Raw genomic sequence first — 26,530 nt, forward strand, 5'->3', positions numbered from 1 at the left:
CAGCCCGGGCAGGGGGGCTGGCCTGTCACCATGGTGCCCCCCCTCTCCCGGCCTGTGGGTGACCCCAGGAGGTAGCCAGTGAGAAGGTGAGACCCAGCCCCGCTGTGATACCCCCCAAGGCCAACCTACAATTTACTGAGTAAAATGTGACCAAAAGCGAAAGACAATGCAGTAAGATAAAAAACTCAGAGTCAAAACTAATCAATAGCGTCAAAGACAAAAAAGGTTTGAAAACAGCTTAAAGACGTTAGCAGTTAGGGACAAAAGGGTAACAGCAAGTGGATTAAACAGAAGAAAGATCTCCCTCTAAAAGGCTGAAATGAGCAGGGGGAAGGAAGGGACTCTTGCGTGGACCCCCGGTGCTGGGCTCTGGCCTGGGGCAGGGGGAGCGGGAGGCCAGACCCCCATTGGACAGATGGTGAACTGGGGCTCCAGGGACCCGCCATGGTCAGACTCCAGCCAGAGGATCCAGCCTGGCGGCTGCACCTCCTGCCTCCTGGGCCCTGGTGTTCTTTGCCCTGACCCAGGAACCCCGACCCGCGGAAGGGTGAAGCGCCGAGGAGTGCCATGGTTTCCTGCGTGGCAGAGAAGATACTGAGGAGAAGGCTAGTGCGACCGATGGCTGCTGACCGCTGTAGGGGTCCCGGCTGTGTCTCTGGTGGCCCAGCCCAAGACGCCTTGGCGAGCGGCTGCCAGTGTGGAGGGCTGGTGCAGGTGTCCATGCAGTGTGCCCGTCATGGCTGACCTCTGGCTCGCGCGAGATGCAGAGGGGCTGGGTCTCTCTGGCCACCTCCTCCAGCCCCATCCCGCCCTAGCATAAGCTTCATGGCCTCGGTATCCCCACTGTGTTCCTTTGTCACCTTGCCCTGGTCCTGAGATCTGGGCTGAGGGGGGCCCTCTACGATCAGAGGCCCTGAGACCCAGCGCTGGGCCAAGTACCTGTGTTAGAGTTCCTGTGAGCCGGCTTCTTTGGTCCTCAGGGTGCCAGTAGCGACGACCCATTTGGGGAACGAGGAAGTGAGGCTTAAGGTGTGAAGTGACTTGTACCATATCCCAGTGCAAATAAGTGAAGCTGGGACTGGAGCCTAGCCTGAATGGGACCCTGGCCTGGGAGCTCTCCCCAGGGGCACGTCTGAGACCTCATCCACACTCAGCTGGGCAGGTGGCCCTGACAAGCAGTTCTGGAATGAGCCTGCTTTTGTTCCTCTTGGCTGAAGGTGCATGCCTCCTCCTACCCCAACCCCAGGCCCTTTGCACAAGTTGCTTTCTATCCATGACACCCTCCATGTGATTTCCTTGCTTGACTCCTTCATGTGGAAGATTGCTCCCAGGACGCTTGTTGATGTGTCACCATGTCTGGGTGGAATGGTTGTCACAAGAATGTGAGTCAGAAGTGGCTGCCTCCCCAGCAGAGTGGGAGCCCCAGATGGAGGGTGAGGCCAGCTCGGATCCTGGGGTGAAGGGTGTGGTGGTGTGAAGGTTTGCTGGCAGGTGGTGCCCTGACTGCCTCCCTCTGCCCCAATACCAGGAGAACTTGAGGGTTGGGGTAATGCTATGTGCAGGAGAGACTGGGCCCCCATGACTCCTGCCCAGCCCAGCCCAGTGGTGGACAACGGTGATCCTCTGGTCCTTCCTGCTCTCAGTTTTCTTAGCTATATCCAGTGGAGTTTGGCCGTGGCCCCCCCTTTCTGACAGAGATACTATTCCCAGAATACCTCACTGCCTTCATCTGAACCTCTGCTGGAGTGTGGACCTGTCTGTCCACACAGCCCTAACACAGAGCGCCTGGCCTCAACCCTGCTTGCACTGCTGAGCCCACCAGCTCTTGGGACAGCCCACGTTCCCGATGGAGACTCTGAGGCCTCAGGCTCTGCTTCTTGCCAGACTTCGTTCCAGGGTGAGCTCCAGACACCCTCCCACTGCGGGAAGTGGCAGCGGTGAGCAGGGCTTAGGGTGGGAGCTTGTGGCCGAATGTCTCCCGACTGGGCTCCCCCTGGGCCTTGGATGTGAGTTTAAAGCAAGCAAGCTCGGAGCCCCCAAGGTCAGGCTGGTGCGCACCTGCACCCCGCATGGTCGGCCCCACCCTGGGTCCTGCAGCCTTCTGCCCAGAGCCCCCAGTGCTGCCCAGAGCCCCCGGCTCTCTTCTAGTTGCCCTCTGAGCTGGTGCATTTTTTGCCCAGGTGGGAACCGCGGTCCTTCTTGAGAGAGGCTTGGGGCCACTTCTCTTCCTCCTATGCCCCCGTGGAGCTAACCTGGGCAGGAAATGCCAGGCTGGGTGGGGCGGGTCCCATGGGCAGTACCGGCTGGGTGGCCACGCTGAAGCCGGCTTAGCCTCCACTTCCTCACTGGGGAGAGCAGGGAAGCGTTTACCCTTGAGTGGCTGGGGACTGAGTGGGCTGTGGATCTGACACCCTGCTGCTGGGTGGACATTCCAGGCCCCTGGCCTGGCCCATTGGCTTGGCCTTCTGTAACGAGAGGGGACTATAGGAAGGAAAGCATCCTAGCCTTCATGACCCCCTGCCTTGGCCTCAGCACGTGGGGAGCCTGTCCCCATGGGACGTGCGTGTGGGAGAGGCATCCCTAGGAGGCTCTGTTCCTAAGGAGGCCGGCCTGGGGCTGGTGGAAGGAACCAGGCCCTCTTTTGGGGGTGGGACCAGGCCCTGTGTGGCCAGGGAGGCCGGCTTAGCACCCAGCACCAGAACCGTCTTCTGGAGCCTTCTGCTGCCCTGCAGGGTGGGTGCTCAGTGAGTGCTGAGGCAGTGAGCGTGGCATGACCTGAGCAGTGGGCACCGTGGCCCGGGAAGGCCACAGGTGGAGCAGGCTAGATTTGGGGAAGTCTTGCTCTCCTTATTGGTTCCTCATCTGGTCAGAGGTCAGCTTGTCCCTGACCTCAGAGGAGATGGTCTCTCTGTTTCTGGGTCTCCTGACAAAGGTGCTCAGCAGATCTCCTGGCCAGCCACATTCCCCTGACCCGTGGAAGGGCAGCAGCAGTGTTGGGCAGCCTTATCTGCCCTGGGTGTGGCCCAGCAGGTTCTTGGGGTGTGAGGGCGCACGGTCTGGCCTCCCATCTGCCGCGTCAGGGATGGTCACACAGGCTGGAAGAGGTCCCATGGGGAGGGGTCCAGGCCCTGCTTGGTGGGCGCCAAAGCCCCCATACTGGGCATCTGTCATATAGCCAGAGGCCCCCAGGGATGGAGAAGTAGGGGTACTCGGACACGATGAATGGTTTAATTCAGCGAATGAGCCTCCGGAACGAGATGCCGTGGAGACTGGGGGCATCCAGCCGAGCGGGCTGAGGATGCAGCGGTTCGTGCGTGGAGGCCTCGGTGCCTGCTTCGTGCTGGGCACTGTGCAGGAGATGGACACAGGCAGTGGCTGTCCTTGTGAACTGCTGGTGAGGGACACGCTCAAGTGCTCCGGTGCGGAAGACGAAGGCCAGGGCAGGGTACCCTGCAGGCTGGGCAGGGGCTCTAGCGTAGCCCCAGGCCTGTGTGTGCCGAGAGGCACCCTCAGGAGGAATTCCCAGCACTCCAGAGTGTGGCTGGGAATGGGGCTGGTGGTAGAGGCAAGGAGACTGGAGAGCTCAAGGGTCCAGACCCAGCGCAGTGGCGTGGGAGGGTGTTGCCCAGCTCTGAGCAGGACAGTTGGCGAGAACGCTCCCCTTTCCAGCATGACCGTGCTGACGGAGTAACAGAACGCCAGCGACCAGGTGCCCCTGCAGTGTCCCTGCCCACCAGCCGTGCCAGATGGCCCTCAGGACAACCCCACACCACAGCCGTCAGAGTCCCCAGGGACACCTGTACAGTCTCCGCTGTGCAGCTCTCTCCTGGCGAGCCCCTGGGGCGGGCAGGACTGAGTGCCTATCTTGGGGGTAGCACTCCTGGGCCAAGGCTGGCAGGAGGGGCAGGCGGCCTCCACCGGCGGCAGGCCAGGAACTCGGGGGGCGGGGGGCCCAGGTCCACACATCAGCGCTCTGGAGAATTTTTTCTCAAGGGAGTGCAGATTCGTCTGTGTTGTGATGAACTGGAGTGTGAATCCTGAACCGCCTCTGCTGGCTCGTGATTTGAGGCTGGAGCGTGGCCCTGGCCAGAGACAATGCCGGTTAGCGCTCTTCCCCCAGACCCAGCCTGCCCCTCAGCACCGCTTACCCTGTAGCTGCTCAGCTTGGGAATGTGGGCTGGAGGCAGACACCTGGCCTGGGAGAGGAAGCCTCCAGGGTGTGTGGGCTTTGTGAGTCTTCTGTGGGGACACGGCTGGGGGGCCAAGTGTCCCAGAGTAGAATCCCTACCCCTGTCCCCAGGTTGGCCCAGAAGCCCAAGCCCCATGTGGGCACAGCCGGGCCCAGGGGCCTCTGCCCCTCTCTTCATTTCCTTTGCCCTTGGGCACCAGGGGCTGGGCTGCTTCCTGCCTCTACCCTGGGTAGCCCTGAGAAACCCCTGGGGGCCTTCTAGACCCCAGCACACGGCTGTCTTTCTAGGGACACTGGCAGGCTCCGATGCGTTGACTTGTTCTGTGTTTTGCAATTAGCAGTCTTGAATACCGCTCCTTCCCGGCCCGCCGCTCATCTCCCCGAGGAGAGGTCCTGGGCATGGATGGGCAGCCACCCTGCACATCCGTTCTCGTCGAGGGTCAGGTTAGCTCTAAGTCACAGTTCTCCACTCCGGCTCTGAGGGACAGTCTAGGCATGTGCTAGTTAGACCATGTCAGGGGGACGGCCCTGTGTGTAGACGTGACTCTGAACCCATCAGTCCATCCATCCGTTTGTTGGGCCCTGCCGTGGGCCAGGCACCAACCTGCTCTGGGGATTTGGTGGGACCCAGGCCGATGGGGAGTGCTTGGGGATATCAGTGTGAGTGCATAAGGTTATGCCATTGTGGAGATTTCAGAGAAGGGTGTGAGGTTCTAGATGGTTCTGTTTTCAAAGGATGAGAGAGCGTTTTGTTGGAGAGGATTTAGTTTGCGAGTGGAAGAGGTTGCATGTACGAGGAATGGGGCATGAAAGGCCAAAGGCCCAGGGCAGGAAGCAGGGGCCAGACCCCATATACTTGGCCAGGGAACTGGCCTGACCTCTGCTTCATGGTGGACATGTACCAACGAAGGGCTAGGCAGGGGTGCGAGCAGGAGGCTGAGGCAGGAGGTGGGCCCAGCAAGTCTGGTGGGTGTGAGCTGGAGGTGGCATCCAGTCCCGTGCTTGGGAGGGGTGGGGGGTGGGGGGCCAGGCCTGCAGGAGGCTGTGCACAGCCAAGGAGGCCAGCTCGGATTTGCTCCATCCAGCTGGATGCCCACGGCGGGGGCGGGGTGGGGGGGGGGAGGGTGGTGGCTGTCCGCAGAACTGGCCTGTCCCTGCAGGACTTCAGATGAAGTTGGTCCAGGGAAAGGACTTTGCGGGGGGGGGTGTCCCCATGTATAATAGTTTCCCAAGGGTGCCCTAATAAAGTCCCCAACCCTGGGGGCTTCAAACGACAGACACTTACTCTCAGAATCCTGGACGCTGAAAGTCCCAAATCCAGGTGTCAGCAGGACCACGCTCCCTCCGAGCCTCTGGAGGAGGGCCCCTTCTTCCTGGCCTTTTCCAGCTTCTGGTGGCTGCAGAAATCCACGGCGTCTGTGGTTTATGTCCACCTCACCTCAGTTTGCGCCCCTGTCTTCATATGATCTTCTATCTGCTCTTCTTATAAGGACGCTTGCCATTGGATTTAGGGCCCATCTGGCTAATCCAGGATGAGATCCTTAACGACATATGCAAAAGTCCCTTTTCCAAATAAGGCCACATTCATAGTTCCTGGGGGCTAAGACTTAGACATATCTCTTTGGGGAACCCCATGTAGCCCATGACACTGGGTGACCCTGGGCAGGGCTCTACCCTCCACACCACCCACTCCCTCAGCCCAGGAACATCCTGGCTGCCTTGCTCTGGAAGGCAGCTTCCAGCCCTAGGTATGGAGAGAAGAGTGAGGCCAGAGAGAGGAGGGGGTTTGTGGCTGGGGGCCCTAGGGCTGGCTCTGGGCAGACCCAGGCCCTGCAGGAGGGGCTGATATGAAGCATCTTATTTTGAGAGCTTGGGGTTTTTCCCAGTATGGGCACCAGCCACCCTTCCCTGGGCCCAGGGCCTACCCCGAGCCCAGCAGGCCCTCGCTGGCACCTTCAGTGCCTGAGCTGCCCCCGCGGGTGGCAGGCAGGCAGGCACTGGGCTGGGCCCGGGGTACCTACGGGAGAGCCGGGGCTGGGCTTCCCAGGGACGTGGTCCCATTCCTCCCACCTCCACTCTCTGGCCGTCAGCCTGGCTGGTGCCAACGGCAGTGTCCTCGTGAGCAGTGTGGGTGAAGCTAGGACCAGCTTCATGGCCATGCACACAGAGGTGAGGCCGACTCCGTGCCCAGCTACAGAGGTGGCATTGTGCTGGGCGTTGACCTTGCTCCTGAGCAGACTGAGGACCCTGGGAACCCAGAGTGAAAGCTCTCCCTCTCTGTTTTTTTTCAGGCTGACCCTTGGCCCTGCCTGGCCCTGCCGGCTGGCTCCCACCCACCGTGGTAAGTGCCCTACGTCTGGCGAGGCAGAGGGGTCCCCGTGCCTGGCACTTTGAGGGGCCAGCCCTTAGGGTTGGGGGGAGGACCTGCAACTTGGGGAGGGTGGGGTAGAAGCCCAGAGCCGCCTGACGCGGGGACCCCAGCCCTGCCCCAGCCTCACGCGTGTTGCTGCTCGGGTGCTGGTGGGGGATCATTTCTGTGGCTGTTTCTACACACCGTAAAAGGTCATGGAGCTGCCATTATTGGAGAGTGCTCTGTTTTCGGGAATATAGATGGCAGTGTGATTTGCTGCAAGGGTCAAGTGCTGCCTCAGGAGGTAGGAGGGCACATGGAGAAACTGAGGCCCAGGGAAGGGGAGCCTGCAGAGGTCATGGAGCAGCCCGGGACCCCTGACCTCAGCCTCCCATAGGGAAACTAAGGCTGGAGAAGGGGCCAATGTGGGTCTGACCCCCATGGGGACACCCCGGCTGCTGCCTTGACCTCGGGCCTCCCCGTCCATCCTTCTGTCCAGGGAGGGGCGGTACATCCCAGGGAGAGCTGGCAGGCTCCCTGGTTCTTGTCCCTGTGGTTCTCACCCCCACGCCTGGCCCCCAGCCTCCCTGGGCCTCAGCCACCTTGTTGCCCCTGGATTCCTGCCCACCCTGGGATGTTGCCCTGAGCCCCTGTCCTGTCTTCGACTTCTTCACCCCAGCCCCTCCCAGCAGACTTCGCCTCCTCTGTCAGACTTGGCCCCCTCCTCTGGAGGCCTCCCCTGATCTAGTGCTTGCTGGGCCTGCCACCTTCTCTCCACCCCAGGGCCCCTTGGAGGCCGAGGCCCACCCCCCAAGCCCAGAACTGCCCCCCTGGCTTGTCCCGGCTGGATCATGGCCCAGGGGCTCCTCACCTGCTACTTTATCTCAACCCTCAGCACCCATTGCACAAATGAAGAAACTGAGGCTCAGAGGGGCTAAGTAGGTTGAGGCCACACAGCTGGCACAGGATGGAGGTAGGCTGAGTGTCCAGCGTGTCTTGCTCTGGGGTCCTCTATCCACCCTGGGCAGGCTGCAAAGGGGAAGAAGGGGAGGAAGCCCGCCTCTAAGCCACTGTCGTGGCCCAGTCTCTGCCAAAAGCCCAGTCTGCCCTCAGCCACCGGGGGCCACTGAGGCTGGCTCAGGCGTGGGGAGGCCGGGGTGGCCGTGCCCAGCCTGGGGGGAGCTCACACACAGAGCCTCAGCTCCCCACCCTCCAACAGACAGCAGGAGGTCTGTGACCCCAGACAGGCCCCCAGGTGGCATGAGGGCCTTGGCAGAGGTCTGGGGCTGTGGACAAAGTGGGAGACGGAGGCCCCCCCGCCCAGCCCGGGAGCTGCCCTCCTCCAGTGCCCCAATGACAAGTATGTGGGATGGCTAGATGCCAGTGTGGTCGATTGTTGGGGGCATGCCCCAGGAAACTTGCTGGACAAGACAGTTAGCAACTCCCGGGGACCCTGTGGTCTGTGGCCTCTCTAACCCACAAACCTGCTGTGGGGGTCATCCCGGAGTGCTCCTTCCTTTGGCCTCCTGTCCTCTGTGGGACCCAAGCTCAGGAGAGGAGAGGCAGGGGGTGTGGAGGCTCAGCACTAAACAGCCCAGGCTTGCATCCCTGCTCCCCAAATTCTTGCCTGTGGGTCTGGACAGGGGAGGAAGCCCACCTTGGTGGGTCAGCGTAGGCCTGGGAGGGGCCTGAGTGGGACCCGGGGCAGGGCTTGGCTTTGGCAGCGCCGGCGGAGAGGTGATCGCTAGAGGTGTGTGAGCCCAGCCCTGTACAGAGGCTGTGCCTGGCAGGGGAGTGGGGGCGGGGGGGGGCACTGTGGTAGAGGAGGGGGGGCGGGTGAAGGGATATGCCCAGGCCCCGGCCGGGAACCTGGTTCCTTGGTGCGTTGGTGTCAAAGGGCCGAGAGGTGGAGGTAGTGAGCTCCCTGCATGGGGTGTAAGCACCGGCTTCTCGGGGGAGGGGGCCTCTGGGGCCAAGGAGACAGAGTCTGACACCTAGGGCCGTGAAGGGGCTTCGATGGTTTGCTGGAGAGAAGCTGAGTCTGCTGAGGAGGCGATGGGAGTATGTGTGGCGGGGGACGAGTAGGGAGCTTCCTCCCAGGGGACGAAGCTGGCCCTGCCCTGGGGCCTGGAGAGCTGTGGTCTCTGACCACAGTATGGGCTGGGAGGAGGGGTCGGCTGAAACTCCGCAGGCCTAACCTAACGGTGCTGACGAAGAGTGCAGCCTTGGGTCTCAACTGGGCCTCAGGACATTGGAGGGTAGAAGGCAGGAAGTGCTGGCTAGCCGGGGCTGCCCAAGGACCGGCAACAGGAAGTGTCGGGTGGGGAGGAAACCCTGGTGGCCCCAGGCCCCAGATGGAGCAGGCAGCTGTCAGCAGGAGGGAGCTGTGGGCCTGGGCAGCGCTCAGAGACATGCTGGGGCATCAGGCCTCCCCTGCCTGGGGGAGGGAGTCTGCGGATCTGCCCTGTGACCCCTGAGTCACATGGCCTCCCAGGGCCTCGGGACACCTGCCCCTAGGCCGTCCACAGACAGGAGCAGAGCCATGTGCCGGGTCACTGCCTTCAGGTCAGTGGGGCTGCGCAGGGACTCGGGGCTTGGGAGGTGGTGCTGGCCCCGTGTTTGCAGGATTGCCTGGGGAGGCTGAGCTCTGGACTCCAGAGCTGACAGGCTGTGAGGAGAGCCCCGAGAGCTGGGAGGCACAGTGGGGGCCTCACTGCCCCCCATCATGTGCTGCTCAGCCTGCAGCTGGCAGGGAGGTGGGGGCCAGGGTCGGGGTACGCCTTCCCAACATATATGCTGCCGGGTGGCCTTGCCGTTTGGGTCCTGTGTGCACACACACTGAGTGAGCGTGTGTGCCCGGGGGAAGCGTGCTTGGGGGTCTGGCACGGAGCTGAGGGTCTGGGTGGGGGGGTGGGCTCTCCTCGTGAAGCCCAGGTCATGCTCCTTCCCTCCGGCATGGCTGCCCCCCGGCCTCCGGCCTCTGTAGGAGATTTTGGTTTTGATTCTCTTATGGAGAAAGATTCTGGGAAGAGGAAGCAGGGGGAACTGAAAGGGTGGAGAACAGATGGGCTGTGTGTGCCCACCGCCACCTAGTGCCTGCTGGGTGCCAGGCCGGGGGAGTGGCTGCCCCTGGCGTCCCCCCCCCCCCGCCCCCTCCCCCCGTGCTTACTGGCTGTGTAACTTTGGGCAAGTTTCTCAGCCTCTCAACCCTCAATGTCTTCATCAGTGGCGTGGCAATGATGCTGGCTCACACGTCAGGGGGTGTTGGGATGGTGACATAGGGTGATCCCTGAGAAGCACAGAGCCTGGCCCATGGTGAGTGCCCAGTGCCCTTCTCCCAGCGTCACTGTTCTAGTCTGTGAAATGGGAGTAAAGCACCGAGCCTGTGGGACCTAAGGAGCTGGCAGGTGCGACTTGGCCCTGGGCCCACGCAGGGCTGGAGGGTGGTGATGATGGTTCGGACCTATGCTCGGGCTGCCAGCCCAGGGTCTGGGAGCACCCACGGAGGGTCCTGATAGCCTCTGGAGGCCGTGTGTGTGTGCGTCTGCTTACAAGGAAGTGAATGAGTATGTACCAGTGTGAGTCCATAAATATGGGTATGGGTATAGTGTGCTTGAGCGTGTGAGAATGAGTGTACGTCTGAGTGTGCGAGTGAATGCATGTGTCTGAGTGTGTACGTGTGTGTGCGTGTGCATGTGCGTGTGTACGTGTGCATATATGTGTCTGTGTGTGGGTGTGCGTAGAAATGAGAGCGTTCAGGGACCCCCGGCCCCACTGTGTCCTGCAGTTCCGGGATCGTCTGGTCATCACTGACAGGAAACCCTGACTGTGGTCACGCGAGGCGCCAGCTCCCTCACCACAGCGAGGGCTGCGACTGCAGGTGTGGAAGAGGAGAGCCACGGGAGCTCGGCCTCCAGAGCCCCTGCTCGGCTCTCGTGTGCGCGCATGCACACACACTGATGCGCACACTGTAGCCGCACAGAGCTGTGCTGTTCACACGCACCGCCCGTCTGAGCACACTGCCTGAGACACTGAACGGGGGTGTGGAGCCTCGGCTCCCATGCGGGCCGGTGCAGGGGATGTCCACGCACCTCGGGGGGCTCACAGCCTCATGGGCGGGTGGGACCCACTGAGCCTGCACTTCGTGGAACTCGACGAGGGCTGTCTCTGCAGGCCAGAGCGGTGTTCACCCATCTGCTCTGCCCCCATCCCTGCACCTCAGGCCTCCGGTCACCCAGACTAATCTCAACTTTAAGAGAAGGTCAGGGGCGAGCATAGGAGCAGAGACCAGAGAGTGTGCCTGAGGTGCCTGCCTTCCCTAGTGCTCGTCGTGCACACGAAGATCACATGCCTTCTGGAAGGGCTCATCCAGAGCCCACCGTGCCGGCCATCTTAACGCCGACCTTTATGTCTTCGGAACCCTGCCCCAGACAACTCCGCTGAGCTGCAGGGAACGGAGCCACTCCCAGCGCGGCAAGCTGGCGTGCCCCTGCGGCCAGCTCCCTGGGCGGCCTTGGTACCCTCCTCTGGAGGGGTAGATGCCCCGAGCGGTGTTGGGGCACTGTGAAGACGGGACTCTGCGCCCACCTGAAATGAGAAGAAGCAGAGACTCCATGGAGGACAAGCCTGGTGGGATTTGAACCCGGGCCTCCAGCACTCTCCCTGACAGCTCCCCCCTAGGGGGGCTCGGCAGGCACCCCCACCCCTGGCAGCACAGGAAGGGGCCCCCCCACTGCTGTGTCTGCCTCTGCAGAAGAAGGGACTGAAGCTTCCTGCTGATGAGCTCATGGGATGAGCTGGGCGACACCAGGAGCGTAGGGGGAGGTGGCCAGGGAGGCCAGGCTGGCCAGGAGTGTGGGTGTTTCCGAGGGACTCGCCTCAGTTTTCCCAGGCACCGGTGGAGCTGGACTGAAAGTCCCCAAAAGCTGTGTGGTCACCTCAGCCACCGTGGCCCATCATCACCCCTACCCTCAGCCACCATTTCCTTCCCTTTTCTGTTCCAGCCTGGCCTGGCACTCAGCTCTTGGTCAGGTGCCAGCCCAGCTCGCCCACTGGTGCAGGGCAGAGCTGGGTGGGGCGGGACGCTTTGGGGGCAACAGGATGGGTTTCCCCTCAGATGGTCTGTCCTCTGGAGAGGAGCCGAGGATGGGATGTTGGCATCTGTCCCTGAAGTGAGGACATTCCTAGGGGAGGTGAAGGTGAGCACCACCTAACTCTGTCACCACCCACGCTCCGCACCCAAGGTCAGGCTGGCCGCCTAAGAGCCCTCATCCTGCCCACAGAAAGACCGTGGCCAGGCAAGAGCGAGGCTCTCACAGGCCTACACCGGCCTGGCCACTGAGCTGAGCCAGAGTGGCGCTGTAAATTGCCCTAACTCCTCCCCTCTGGCTTCCCCCAGGTGTGGAGTGAGGAGAAGTGGTGGGTTCATCTGTCCTCACAGCAGCTGCCCCTGCCCCAACACACACACCAGGTCTCCTTACAGATTGGGGAGGATGCAGTATGCCAGGGTGGGAGCTGTATTTGGGCATTCTGTGCCTTCCAGGCAAGTGCCGTCCCTACCACCCACTGGGGTCAACATTCTGTGCCTCCTTTGGGGCTCCCTGGGTGCTGGGCCTGAGCTGGTGAGAATGGGGGACAGTGACAAGCTAGTGTGGTCAGTGTTACATGGAGGGAAGGCTGTGTAAGCCCCAAGGAGGGACATAGGAACCCCTATAGGTCAGGGAAGACCACCTGAAAGAGGGGACACTTGAGCTAACTCTCATGTCCTTTTTGGATTGTTCGCTACTAGTATGTAGAAGTATGACTGGTTTTTGTCTGTGATCTTTTATCCTGCTAGCTCGTTTGTTAGTTCCCGTCACTTTTTAGTGGGTTCCCTGGTATTTTTTGTATATGTAACCATCTAAGTTGTGAATAGTTTTACTTCTTCATTTCCAATCTGGATACCTTTTATTTCTTTTTCTTGCCTAATTGTACTGGACAGCAGCTCTGATACAGGTTGGAGAGAAGTAGCAAGAGCAAACGTCTTCACCTCGTCCCTGCTCTTAGGGGAAAGCTTTTAGTCTTTTACCATCGAGGGTGATGTTGGCTGTGGGTTTTTCATAAACACTTTACCATGTTGAGGACGTTTCTCCTGTTCCTAGTTTGTTGAGTGTTGTCCCTATCGTGAAAGATTATCAGATTTTGTCAAATGCTTTTTCTGTGTTTGTTGAGATAATCGTGTGGTTTCTGTCATTTTTTTTATTATTGGTATGATGTGGTATAATTGAATTTTAAGTGTTACCCTTGTATTCCTGGGATATATCGCACTTAGCATGGTTTAGAATCCTTTTTACATGGTGCTGAATTCAATTTGCTAATATTTTGGTGAGCATTTTTTTAGAGGGGGGAGGGAAAGAAGGGGGAGGGGCAGAGAGAGAGAATCTTAAGCAGGCTCCATGCCCAGCACGGAGCCTGACACGGGGCTTAATCTCACAACCCTGAGCTCATGACTTGAGCTGAAATCAAGCCTGACACTTAACTGGGTGAACCACCCAGGCGCCCCTTGGTGAGGATTTTGACGTCTGCAATCATAAGGGTTATTGGTCTGTAGTTTTCTTGTGTTGTCTTTGGTTTTGGTCTCAGGATAATGCTGGCCTTGCAGAGTTCTTTCCTTCCTCTTCTGTTTCTGGAGGAGTTAATGATGAATTGGTGTTCATTTGCAGCAACTCTTGGGGGCTGAGTTAGTTTGGTTGCAACTTCAGGCAGTGGAAACTGTGGACTGTCGCCTGGAGGTGGTGCTTGGTGGTTTTGGGTCTTGGATTCAGGAGCCACGGGGTCTGGATGGCACAAGTGCATGGAGGTGGAGGGCGGGAGGAGAGCCCCTGAGAAAGATCCGTGGGGGCTGGGTCTGGAAAGGCCAAGTGTGCATGATGAGGCCCTGGAGATCTGGAACAGTGGTGATGGGAATGGCATGTGCGGGTGGGGGAGAACGTGCTGAGTGGAGGTGATGGGGGGAGAGAATGGAGGCAGGGGGGGAACGGAGACAAGGGGTGCTGGGTTGCTGCCCAGAGGTGGTCAGGAGGAGGACAGGCAGGGTGGCTGGGAGGAGCAGGGGGAGGTGGTGGCCCAGAGGGCTGAGTGCATTGCCAGGGGAGGGACTGGCAAGGGCGCTGGGAACAGAGGTACACAGGTGAGGGCACCCAGAACCAGCCTGACGTGGAGGCAGGAAACCATGGAATGGGGCTATGTCCAGCTGGGTGGGAGCAGGGCCCAAGCTCTTAGAGCTACCCTCTGCCTCGGATGGCCCATCTCACCCGCAGCCTGTATGCGGTGGGAGGTAGAGGGGGCAGAATGCTTGGGGGGCCAGGCCAGCAAGGCCATCACCCACCTTTGGCCAGCCTGGGGTTGTCCTAGGAGAGGAGCGCACATCTACCCAAGCAGGGGGAGCTGCCAAGGACTGGACTTCTGGCTCCTGAAGGGAATCTGGCCCGGGGGTGGGGGGGGTGGGGGGGGGTTGTTGGTGGAGACCCGTGGCGACAGATGGGTGAAGCAACCTGCCTGAGAGGGGGCGGGAGGACCCAGAGACCCACGCAGAGCCCCAGTGCCTGCCAGCCAGACCTGCTTCACCCCGGCCACAAGCCTGGGAGGCCGGGCGCCCCTCACCCCCATTTGCGGAGGCGCAGACTGAGGCTCAGGGAAGACAAGCCCCCCTCTGCCAAGGGCGCTTGCCAGCCGGGGACCTAGCGGGCCCGGGGCATGCTGGCTTCTGGGCCGCACTTCAGACGTCCGCGTCGCGCCCCGGGCCCCGCGCCTCCGTCTTCCAGGAGCCGCTGGGGAAACTGAGGCCCCGCGCGGGGGTCCGTGGGGCGGCGGGCGGAGCGCCAGGTCCCCACCTGCCGCTCCCGCCCCGCCCGCGAGGGGAGGAGCCGGCCGCCGGGGCGGGGGGGCGAGGCGGCGGCGGCGGCGGCGGCGGCGGCGGCGGCGGGGCGCGCGGCATGGCGGGGCGCGGGGCGCGGGCGGCCCGGCTGGGGCGGGCGGGAGGCGGGCGCGGGGGGGGCGCGGCCGGGGGCCTTGTCACTGCGCGCAGGGGCGGCGAGCCGCCGCGTGGACGCCGTGAGTACCGAGCCCGGAGCGCGAGTCCCGCTTCCTGGGGGGAACAAAGGCGGGCGTGGGCCGGGCGGGGCGCGGGGCTCCGTCCCCGGAAGCAGGCTTGGGGGGCCGGGGCCGCACCTTTGTTCCGAGCCTCCGCTGTGGGCGGAGGCCCGGGCCCCGGGGATGGTCCTCTGCGCACGGAGCCGGAGGGGGGCAGCCTGAGTGAGCCGGGCGGAGGCCAGGGAGCAGCCGGGTCCCTGGAGGGGGTGAACATTTGGGAGAGGATGCTGGCTTGCCAGCAGCCGAGTGGCTTGCTTTGTGTGTGTTTTTGGGAATGGGGGCTGTATTGGCAGGAGCCCCAGTAGACAGGGCCTCTGGGTCTGACCCGGGCGGCAACACTGGTGACTCGGTGGGACACCGACCACACACCCAGTTGACACTCCAAGTCACTGGGGCCCCAAGAAGGACCAGGCACCAGGTTCAGTGGGGGCAGGCACAGGCAAAACAGTGCGGAGGTGGGGAGGGAATCCTGAGTATGACTGGGCATTCAGATGCCTCACAGAAGAGGGGACTCTGAACCTGGGTCTTGAAGGATGAAGAGTTCTTCATGGGAGAAGTGGGGAGTGGTCAGTCATTCCAGGCAGACGCCAGAGGGTGAAACAGCCTGGCATGTTCAGGGAGAACCGCTAGGATGAGCGGGAGGCTGAGCAAGGCTGGTGATGGGGAGACAGAGCGGACACCAGTCAACCCACCGGATGGCCACCGTGGCCACTGCTGACAAGCGTGTACTGTGTGCCAGGCTGTGTCCACCCCGTGCTCCCATTTTACAGCTCCAACAACTATGGCCTAGGGCTGCCCCAGAGAGCGGAGCCAGGGTGGGAACTAGGGACTCAGGGCTACCCACTTTCCTGCTTCCTGGTCTCGGGCCCTTAAGAAAGGGATGGACAGAAGCTGGCTAAGGGCAGGCAGGAGTGGAGGGTGGGGCACTTGGGGGCCATGTCACCCTTCCCTGCTAGGGGTCAGAGATGATGGAGAGGATGCCCACGCCTGTCCCAGCCCCTGTACCCCTTTAAATCCATTAGGTTGTGATCCCAGTCACCTCCCCCTGGAAGCCCTCCCTGGCAGGCTCCATCATAGCTCACCTGGCATGCAGACCTGGGGTGGTTATGGCCTCAGACCTGACTTACCTGGGCCAATGGTTTCTTGAATTCACTCACTGCTGTCCCCTAGCCCCCACTGATCCGTGAGTTTAGCAGGTGTGTGAAGGATTACATTCTGTTCTCGGGGTCCCTGGGGCTCGGTGTGTGGCCAGAGAGACCAGGGGCTGACCACGCGGACCAGGTGGCCCTTTCTTGCCCTGGGGGTCCCACCTGGAAGCCGGGGGCCTTCCGAAGGTTCCTCACCCCTTGCTGCATCGACCCTTTATGCTGTCTCCAGGATCTCAGCGGTGTCTCCTACTGCATGCCCCAACCTAAGCCATCTTCTGACCCCCAGCCCTGGCTGAGACGTGTCTCCTTCCCCTTTTTTTGCAGCTTCATGGCGGCTGAAGAGATGCACTGGCCCGTCCCGATGAAGGCCATTGGTGCCCAGAACTTATTAACCATGCCTGGGGGCGTGGCCAAGGCTGGCTACCTGCACAAGAAGGGTGGCACCCAGCTGCAGTTGCTCAGATGTGAGTCCTCTGGGTGGCAGGGAGTGTGATGCGAGGATATGGGGACAGGGGCTCAACCCCAGCCCTGTGGCCCCACTGCCCTGTTGGACCTCTGTGGGCAAGCAGCCTGTCTCTCTGAGCCTCTGCTCAGACGCGGTGGGCCCTCCAGAGTTTTCCTTCCCTGCATGGTGGCCAGTACCCCCTGGGGGACCTGAGGTCTGCCTCCTCATTCCCCAGGACTGTGGGATGATTTGGGGTGCTACTGCAAAATGAAGATAGGTTGGACATTTGGTGCATGGTGCTGACTAGTGGTTCCGGGGAGCTTCTGTCTACAGCCAGGGGCCGGGGGCCTTCAGTGGCCTGGTAGGTCTGGCCTTGCACCATCCAGTGGGTGTTCAGTCAGTTGGTCAGTCACTTGGTCCACAATCCAGCTGGGTGCTGGACCTCCAGAGCTGCATGAGGCCAAGGCTCTGGTCCCTGGACAGCAGGTTAGCAGAGAGTGGGAGCCCCCAGGTCTGGGAGATGCCCAGTCGTCAAAGACATTAAGGCCAAAGAGCATCAGGGCCTTGCCTGTCGCTCTGACTGGGCATGAGCTCCCCATGGTATGACCTCTGGCCCTGGCTTTGCACTTCCTTGAGCCAGCCTAGGTGGTCAAGGTCTCCCCCTGCCCTGGGCGTGGCCAGGCCTGCCTTGGGGGGTGGTGCTCTCGGGCTGGTCAGCCTGCCCGTGATTGCTTACATTTGGCCCCACAGTGGACTCCTTGTGATGGGGCAGCATGCTAGCCCAACTCCCTGCCCTTCTTTTTAGTGAGGTTCAAAGGCAGGAGGTCTGTCCCTAAGTCACCCAGGGCCTCTGGGAATGGCCTCCCAGTGGGGTCTGCCAGCAGCCCCTCAAGGCTCATCCTCTGCCCTTGCCACGCTGCCCTCAGGGCCCCTGCGCTTTGTCATCATCCACAAGCGATGCATCTACTACTTCAAGAGCAGCACGTCTGCCTCCCCGCAGGGCGCCTTCTCCCTGAGCGGCTATAACCGGTAAGTGCCCCCTGCCCCGCGGCCCCCGCAGAGCCCTGGCCGGCCTGTCCCTCGTTCCCGCCCACGGAGAGTCCAGCTGTCTTGAGATGGCGCCCACCCCAGCCCTTTGGACCCTCCCCAGCCTGTCCTACTCATTCTCACCCTCTGTGTGGCCTCTCAGTCCCCCTCGGGCCTTCGCAGAGGACCTGGGCAAGGCTGGGGGCTTCCTGCTCTCTCCTCAGCAGAGCCTCCAGAGTCCCCGTTCGGCCACCGCTCCGTCTCCCTGCTCACCCAGCCGCCTTTCCTACCATAGCCTCCTTCCAAGGGGCCAGGAACCTCCTCCACCCGAGGCCCTGCCTCAGGCCTCCAAGGCTTTGGGGGCCTCCCAGGCCGGGGCCAGCTCCTTACTTTACACGTGCCGTAGGCTGGGCCCATCCAGCGGGTGCCTCTCTGCTAATGGGCAGGCCAGTGGACGCTGGGCCAGAACTTTCTAGATGGGATGGGGAATGCTGGCAAGTGAGGGTCCGTTAGCCCCACTTGGGCCAGCCCCACAGCATCGGGGGCCTGCAGGCAGGGGTGAAGTGTGACTCCTGGGCTCTGGGTCTTAGTGTCACACCATGGGCCTGGCACCCTGCGGCATGAGTCTGTGCTGCCCAACTTCCTGGGAGGGGCCCAGCCCCTCCTGCCTATGCGGACCTGAAGGTCCCATGTCAGTGTGGCAGGATTGAGTGACTCAAGGTTTTGGCCACAAGCTCAGTGGGGGGGGTGCCTTGCCCAGGTGCCCAACCCAGTGCCAGGCCTCCTCCAGCCAGGGCACTGCTAAGGAGGGGAGGAGCCTGGAGCTTGTGGCTGCCAGTGGGCATTCGTGGCTCAGAGCTCTGGGGTCCCCTGGGGAGGGATGCGCACCCTTACCCCGGGGGATGGGCGCACCTGCCCCAGGCGCCTGGCCCGGTGGGGCTCCCCCATGGTAGGTTTTGTGATCTCTATACAACCCCCACGGTCTGGCTGGGGGGAGTAGCCACGTAAGTTACGTCCCCCCAGTGCTCTCTGGGGTGTCTGACGGGGGCTGCAGGGGCAGGGCGGAGGCTGACATTGTTCGGGCCCCCAACAGGCAGGCCCGCCGAGGTGGGCGGGTGGCACCTGAGTAGAGGGGCATTGGTGGGCAGTGAGGGTGACATGTCCTCGTTTTGGAGCCTCACGGGCTGCTGCTTCCGGGATGAGCCCTGTCCACTCTGTGCCCGGTCCTTGCCTGCACGTTTCCCTCCGCCTGAAGCATCTAGGCCTTTGGCCTGGAGCATCTGCTAGGCGGGCCGTCCAGACCCGCCCACGTCCTCGGGGGCACGGTGGGTGTGGGGTGCCAGGACCCATCCGGGCTGTGCTGACCGGGTGGTGACCGCCCGCACTGTGCCCTCAGGGTGATGCGGGCAGCTGAAGAGACAACGTCCAACAACGTCTTCCCCTTCAAGATCGTCCACATCAGCAAGAAGCACCGCACATGGTTCTTCTCGGCCTCCTCTGAGGATGAGCGCAAGGTGAGCCTGCCTTCAGGGTGGGGGGGGCCTGATGGGACATGGTGCTGGGCGAGTGCTCATCCTCAAGCCCGTGGCCCGGTATGAGTACCACACGCTCAGGAGCCATCTGGGGAAGAGCTCCACATGGGCTAAGGTGGGGCCAGAGCCCCAGGAAGGCCACAGGGGTCGTGTCCCTGACCTCCGTGCGGAGCAGCCCCGGGCGCTGAGGGAGGCGGGGCGAGGGTGGAGCCCTGCCCCCTGGGCAGCAGGCACCCACTCCAGCCCCGACTGACCCCTAGAGCTGGATGGCTTTGCTACGCAAGGAGATTGGCCACTTTCCACGAGAAGAAGGAGTTGCCCCCGGACACCAGGTGGGCCTGGGCTTGACGTGTGTGCCTACCTCCTGCCTCTGGGGCCTTGGCCAGGGTGCGCGTGTGTGTGTGTGTGTGTGTACGTGTGCACACCCATTGGTAGTTTCTGCAGGGCAGCTGGGGATGTGGGGCCAGCCCTGAGGCCTGGCCCTGTGTGGTCAGGTAGGGGGTGGCAGGGAGGCCTCCGGTCCTGGGTCTGTGTTTCTCACCTGTGAGGAGCTTGTTCGACTGTGTGTCTCATCTTGCTTTGTGTTTATCCGTGGGTCTGGCTCTGTATACGTCCATGTGTCTGTCTGTGTTGGTCTGTGCGTATGTCCGTGTCTGTGCATCGGTCCTGTATCCGAGGGTGTGTGTGCATATCCACATGTGTGAGTGCAAAGGAACTCCCCCTGCGCGGTGCTCACCGCCCCCTCCCCTGCCCCACACCTCAGTGACTCCAGCTCGGACACAGGACAGCTTCTACGGTGCAGTCGAGCGGCCTGTGGACATCAGCCTCTCCCCATACCCCACAGACAATGAAGGTGAGGCCTGTCTCTGCATACGGCCTACCCCCTCCACACCTGGCCATTGCCACCCAGGAGGGGAGGAATATCTGGCTGTCTTTCCCAGGCAGCCTGGGTCCTGGGTTCATGCCCTGCCCTGTGCCCTCCCTGGCCCTTGGCTCCCAGTGTTCTGAGGGCCCCTGCCCCACCACCCTTGGGTGCAGCTGGGCCTGGGCCACCCTGGGTCTGACCCTCGATCTGCCTCACAGACTACGAGCATGAGGATGAAGACGACTCGTACATGGAGCCTGACTCCCCTGAGCCCATGGAGCCCGAGGGTAGGTGGGCGACCTGTGAGCCTAGGGGCTCCTGGGGCTGGAACCCGGAGCAGAGCCCCTCCCAGGCTGGGAGTACTGGCCTGAGTACTGCTCCGGGTGGCCTCAGTTTCCCTGTTGTGGCCCAAGTATAGGAGGAACAGAACAGAAGAGGTGTATACTCTGGCTGGCTCTGCTCACCTGATCCTCCAACCTCCACAGTTAGCCCGGGATGGAGGGCGGTCGGGAGGTGATTTGCAAATCAGTGAGGTAGGGGGGCCCACGTGTATGATGCTGAGCCAGGGGCGGTCCCTGGGGGCTGAGAGTGGGGAAGGAGGGACATTGAGGAGTGGGTGGGTCCAGGGCAGGGCCTACTCCCTGTGGCGGACAGCTCCCTGGAGCACCTCTAGGCCGGTCTGTCACTTACCACCCACTCCCTCCTGACCTCCCAAAGTACGTGGCCGAGCAAGGGGGACAGGCATGTACCAGGCATCGCGTATATGTGTCACAGCCAAGCATCGGACCAGACGGCGGAGGGCTGGGCCTCTGTCCTGCCGTCCATGCCATTCCACCGTCCTTTCCACTCGCCTGGGGACTTGGGACAATCCCTCTGCCCCCGGCCTCCCTGTTCCTCTGCTTCCTCTCCAGTGACCTTGTCCTCTGCCCTCCTCAGCCCCTGCCCCCCCTTCAAGTGCAGCAGGCCCAGCCCCCTTCCTTCTTCCTGGGCCCCTGCCAGGACCAGGCCATGTGCCTCAACCTCCCTCCCGGCACAGAGCCCACGGCTCCAGCCCATGTCCATCTGCCCCACCCCTGAACTGCGGCCACGTGTGGCTGGAGATGAGCACATGGGGGCCTCGCTTTGCTCGCAGCTGCGCTCCTCCAGGGCCAGTGCCCGCAGACCTGCCTGCACACTCCCTCCCCACCTTTCCGAGCCCCTGCTCCAAGCAGGCTTTCCCTCCCTCTCCCAAACATCTCTTATTTGGGTTCCAGTGGCCTCCCCATTCTCAAATGCAGCACTCAGCACCTGTGAGTCGAGCTGTCCATGGGCCTGGGTCATCTCCCCTGCTCCTCAGCACCAGGCACCCAGGCTCCGGGGCCTGTCCCACCTCACTCAGCCCCACACGGCCCCTTAATGCCATCAGCATGAGCTGGGCCACCCCAGGACTCAGGCCTGGCCCACTCCTCTCCTGACAGTCTTAGGCCACTGGACAGCCGGTGTCACGGATAGCCTGTTGACTCCACTGGCCTCACCAGCCAACACCTCTCCTCGAACTCCAGACCTGCCCCGACGGCCCACCCACACTACCCTCACCTCTCCTCGAACTCCAGACCTGCCCCGACGGCCCACCCCACGCTCCCTCTCCTCTCCTCGAACTCCAGACCTGCCCCGACGGCCCACCCCACGCTCCCTCTCCTCTCCTCGAACTCCAGACCTGCCCCGACGGCCCCACCCCACGCTCCCTCTCCTTCTCCTCGAACTCCAGAGCTGCCCCGACGGCCCACCCCACGCTCCCTCTCCTCTCCTCGAACTCCAGGACCTGCCCCGACGGCCCACCCCACGCTCCCCTCTCCTCTCCTCGAACTCCAGACCTGCCCCGACGGCCCACCCCACGCTCCCTCTCCTCTCCTCGAACTCCAGAGCTGCCCCGACGGCCCACCCCACGCTCCCTCTCCTCTCCTCGAACTCCAGACCTGCCCCGACGGCCCACCCCACGCTCCCTCTCCTCTCCTCGAACTCCAGACCTGCCCCGACGGCCCACCCCACGCTCCCTCTCCTCTCCTCGAACTCCAGAGCTGCCCCGACGGCCCACCCCACGCTCCCTCGATGTTCTTAAAGCATGAGCAAACGCAACCCTCATTTTCCTCCAACCTACTCCCGTCCACCCTCCTCACCCCTCTTACTGGGAACCAGAGCCTCCCCTCCCTGAGGTGAAGTCCTCAGAGTCTCCCTTGCCTGTTCTCTCTCACCTCCACTTCCGGGAAGCTGATGGTTCAGGAAGCTTGTGTGGGCTGCGTGTAGAAGGGGGTGAGGAAGGCCAGGGGGTGCAGGGTGGTGGGGTTGGCCCAGCCTCCAGCTGGTGACGCTCACTGACTGGGTCTCTTTGCTCTGCAGACACCCTGACCCACCCGCCGGCCTACCCCCCACCTCCCGTGCCCACACCCAGGAAGCCAGCCTTCTCCGACATGCCCCGTGCTCACTCCTTTGCCTCCAAGGGCCCGAGCCCCCTGTTGCCACCCCCGCCCCCTAAGCGTGGCCTCCCTGACACCAGCCCAGCTCCTGAGGACTCCAAGAGGGACCCACTGGGCCTGAGGCGGCCTGAGCCTGGCCCCAGAGTGCCCCATGGCCCCCCGGAGGATGAGTGACCCCCCCGCTGGGCCACCTGCCAACCACGCCCGGCCTCCGGAAACCCCCTTGCTTACGCGAGAGCGCCAGCCCCAGCCCAGAGCCCTGGGTCCCCGGCCATGGGCCTGGCTCTGCCTCCAGCCCTGCCAACGTGGCCGCTGCCTCCTCCAGGAACTGTGACAAGCTCAAGTCCTTCCATCTGACCCCCCGGGGGCCACCCATGCCCGAGCCTCCACCCGTGCCGGCCAACAAGCCCAAGTTCTTAAAGATGGCTGAAGAGGCCCCTGCAGGGGAGGCAGCCAGGCCCAGACTCTTTGTGCCCCCGGTGGCCCCCAGGCCTCTTGTACTGAAGCTGCCCATGCCTGAGGCCGCAGCAAGCCAGCGGTCCTGCCGAGGACAGAGAAGCCACCCCTCCCCCACCTCCAGTGAGTTGACTTGGCACTGGGGCCCCTGGGGCCCCTCCCCAGCTGGCAGTTCTCATGCTGGCGCCTTGGCCTCCTCGCCTCTGGCACTGTCTGTGTCCACGGTGGATACCAAGCAGCCCTAGCATAGGAGAAGGAAGGCTCCTGGATTGCCCCAGCCTGCTGAGCCTGAGCCGCCTCCCCTGCACCGGGCCTACCCTTGCCCTAGAGGAATGTCCAGCCTCGTGGGTGGAGGGCCTAGAGCCCATTGCTGTTGGGGAGCAGTGGGCAAGAGGGCCCTTTGGGGAAACAGGCCTCCCAGAGCCCGAGCTGGGCAATCTGAGGACCCTGCAGGGTCAAGGGAGGGGCCTTCAGGGCTGACTGCCTGCTCTGGGGGTAGATGGTACGGGATGGGAGGAGCTTGGGCTGTGAGCCACTTGGAGCCAGCATGCCTCTGCAGGCCCTCCTGATCGGGAACTGTCCTTCCCTGCCGGGGGCTCTTGAGCCACCAAGGCTGCCTTTATGCTCTTCCTGATTGGGAACTTGCCAGAATGTGGAGTATGTTGGTGACTCATCCTTGAGGTGGGCTCGAAACACTCTCTTCGTTATTGCTGGGGGGGACTGGTGTGTCCCCCGCTCACAGTGTCATTCATACCAATAGCCTGTGGTCAGAGGCGTCTGGGGCCCCAAACCGGTGATGGTTCTGGGAACCACAGGGCGGAAGCTTGAGCGGGCGTGCTAACCCAGTACTCCCTGAAGGCCTTTGACCCTGGCACCCTTCTCCCTAGGACTCTCAGCTCTGCTGCTGAAGGAGGGCGCCATGTGATGGTTCCGTTTCATAAGGGGCCTCAGTGGTGCAGACTGGGTCAGTTTGCCAAGAGCTACAGGGCTGTGTGTGCCAGGGCCAGTCATCCATGGCCCAGCCTCCACCACAGCCCAGTGTGGGCTCCGTCCATTCACATCATCCACTCTCTGTGGCTTTGGGAGGGGCGTGGCTTGGCCAAGGTCACAAAGCTGGTTAGCTGCAGAGCTGGGGCTGCGTCCCCCCGCCCCCAAGTCTGGGGCCTTCTCCCACAGCGTCCAGAGCACTTGTCTGTGCTACGACCACACCAGAGTTCAGGCCCCACCATGCTCTTGCCAGTGTTATTGGCAGCCTTGAGCCCAGTTCAGGCAATTCCTGTCGCCCCAGGGCGGTCAGCATGGACCTGTCTCAGAGTCCCTGGTCTGGACCTCTGACACCATCTGGGTGAATGGGGGTGGTGGGCGGAGGGTGCGACAGCGATGTTCCCGCCTCTCCTTGCTCCCCTCCCAGGAGGTCACCCCCTGACGGGCCAGAGTTTCAGGAGCTTCTCCTTTGAAAAAACCCCGACGGCCGTCGAGGGCGGACAGCACCGGCGGGGAGGACTCCGACGAGGATTATGAGAAGGTGGGGCCGAGGGCAGAGCCCAGCTCACGGCGGTGGGTGGGCAGCCCCCTCACCGGGCATCTTGAGGGAGGAGCCCCCAGGATGCCGGCGTTGAGGTGGGTGCGGGAGCATGGTGGAAAGCCCAGATCTGGGCACGGGCTGGTAGCCTGCCACGGGGGGGGGTATGGCGCACTGGCTCCAAGCAGCCCTCGGACCCTGGCCCTGACCCTGACCCTGACCGCCGCTGGCCTCTCCAGGTGCCGCTGCCCAGCTCTGTGTTTATCAACACCACGGAATCCTGCGAAGTGGAAAGGTGAGCACCAAGCCCTCTTTCTCCAAATCCTTGTTTTTGGCAGTCGTGCGGTCCCCAGCCTTTCTGTCCCCCTCACTTGCCTTGGTGCTGGGCAGTCGCCGGCACAGGTACACGGCCCTTGGCCAATAGAGGCCACCCCCTCAGTCCTGCCTGGCTGACACCCACGCCCGGCACAGGCCCGGCCCTCACGCAGCCTGTTGCTCTTGGGACCTGTGCTGAAGAGTGGCGAGAAGACAGAAACCCACATTGAGGACTGGGGCTGAGGGTCCTCCTGCGAGCGCTGGCTGAGGATGGTTTCATCTGCTGACGCAACTGTTTTATTTTAGGCTGTTCAAAGCCACAAGCCCCAGGGAGAGCCCAGGGATGGACTCTACTGCATCCGGAACTCCTCCACCAAGTCAGGGAAGGTAGGTGCCCCAACAGTCAGTCTGCTGAGTGAAGGCCCCTGGGGACTGCTGTGTTGTGGTGGGCTCCTTTGGCTCTGCACACACCCAGGCTGACAGCCAGCACAGCACTTTGGAGTATATACGTCACTTCCCTGGGCAGCCTCTGATTTGGCCACCTCGACCAGGTCTGTCCTTGGGGTCTCTGTCCGGCAGCCCCTGCCCCATCTACTGTCAGGACCCGAACGCCATCTGCAAACTGGGGGCGATGATGGCCAGTCCCCCAGCACAGGCAGGAGATGGGAGGGAAGTGCCGGGGGTCCCAGAACTCTGGTGGGGCTGGGGGTTTTCATGCACTTTGCCGGGGAGGCTGCCTGGGGAACGTGGGAATAGCGAGTCGGCCGGAGTGCCCCTTCTCCTCCGAGGCTGGGATCGCACAACCTCACTGAGCCTCACTTTCTGTTTCTTTTCTTTTATTATTTATTTGTTTTATTTATTATTTAAGTAAGCTCTATGCCCAACAGTGGGGCTCACACCCATGACCCCGAGATCAAGGGTCGGACGCTGCACGGATGGAGCCAGCCTGGCGCCCCCGCTGTTCTGTGTCTGTCAGAAATGGTCCTAGGGCGAGCCAGGCACCTGCTACTGCTACTCGAGTCTCCCCAGAGGCCATCAGGGCAGGAGCCCTGGGGCCAGGGGCTGCCTGTTTGGACCCTGCTGTCCGGGTCCCTCCCTAGGTCACCGTAAGGGCCCCAGGACCCAGCTGTGGTGCTTCTGCCGGCCCCTCGGTCTCTGCGGTCCTTCCCCTGGGGCTGGGGCTGCTCTCAGCTGATCCATCTGCTGCTTCTCTCCCTGCAGGTTCTGGTCGTGTGGGATACAAGCTCCAACAAAGTGAGGAACTACCGCATCTTTGAGAAGGTGGGCAGGCTGGCCCCGCCCCAGGGCCCCAGCTGGAAGGGAGCCCCCACCTGGGGGTGGGGTGGCAGGCACAGAGCTGACACAGGGCACCTGGGAGCTTGCCTGACTGTCACCCTTGCTGCTGACCACCCCCTTTCGCAGGAGACCCCCCTGACCCCGCCACTCTTCCCCCTTCCCAGGACTCTAAATTCTACCTGGAGGGTGAGGTCCTGTTTGTGAGTGTGGGCAGCCTCGTGGAGCACTATCACACGCACGTGCTGCCCGGCCACCAGAGCCTGCTGCTGCAGCGCCCCTACGGCTACACGAGGCCCAGGTGACGCCAGTGACACATGCTGCTGGGCAGAGCTGAGCCACGGGGGCCATGACCCCCGGCCACGCAGATGAGACGGGCCTGCATGGGAGGAGGAGCCAGACCGAGCACTGTGCTCCCACCCAGGGTCTCCCCGACGGATACCTTGTAGAATCTGCCAGGCCAGGCCCCACGCAGCAGGCTGGGTCCCTGGGGCTGGGCCAGGCTCTGCACTCCAGAGGATTGGGGGGCTCTCCTGTGACATGCAGCCCACCCTGTCCCACCTCCCCGGAGCCCAGGGTCCCAGGACCGAGCCCTGCCTGGGCTTTGTGGACAAGAATTGTGGTCACCCCACCCCTCCCCAACTCCACCAGCACATGAACCCTGCACTGTGCTGGGAGCTGGGCAGGACTGGGCATTTGGGGTTGGGCAGAGGCTGGCCCCAGGACTGCCACCCCCAGGAACTCTAAGACGCAGGCACCAGTATGGGCCATTGATGTACAATAAAGCACAGATGACATTTCCCTCA

The 26,530-nt window shown here is 62.4% G+C and overlaps 1 protein-coding gene across 1 annotated transcript; it reads left to right on the forward strand.

Moving 5' to 3' along the window:
- The first annotated feature begins 1,749 nt into the window (after window positions 1–1,749).
- SH3BP2 (SH3 domain binding protein 2) lies at window positions 1,750–26,530 on the forward strand. The gene is given in 22 exon segments (XM_027598981.2): window positions 1,750–1,897; window positions 6,481–6,530; window positions 16,142–16,281; window positions 17,189–17,291; window positions 18,685–18,802; window positions 19,081–19,116; window positions 19,118–19,152; window positions 19,584–19,602; window positions 19,604–19,673; window positions 19,904–19,972; window positions 22,062–22,285; window positions 22,287–22,313; window positions 22,315–22,660; window positions 22,663–22,717; window positions 24,006–24,021; window positions 24,023–24,052; window positions 24,054–24,119; window positions 24,356–24,411; window positions 24,738–24,757; window positions 24,760–24,818; window positions 25,653–25,712; window positions 25,892–26,530. Coding segments are annotated over 22 exon segments (1,788 nt in total). The 5' UTR covers window positions 1,750–1,846; the 3' UTR covers window positions 26,030–26,530.

The sequence above is a fragment of the Zalophus californianus genome, chromosome 2 (genome assembly GCF_009762305.2).
Source record: "Zalophus californianus isolate mZalCal1 chromosome 2, mZalCal1.pri.v2, whole genome shotgun sequence".
NCBI lineage: Eukaryota > Metazoa > Chordata > Mammalia > Carnivora > Otariidae > Zalophus > Zalophus californianus.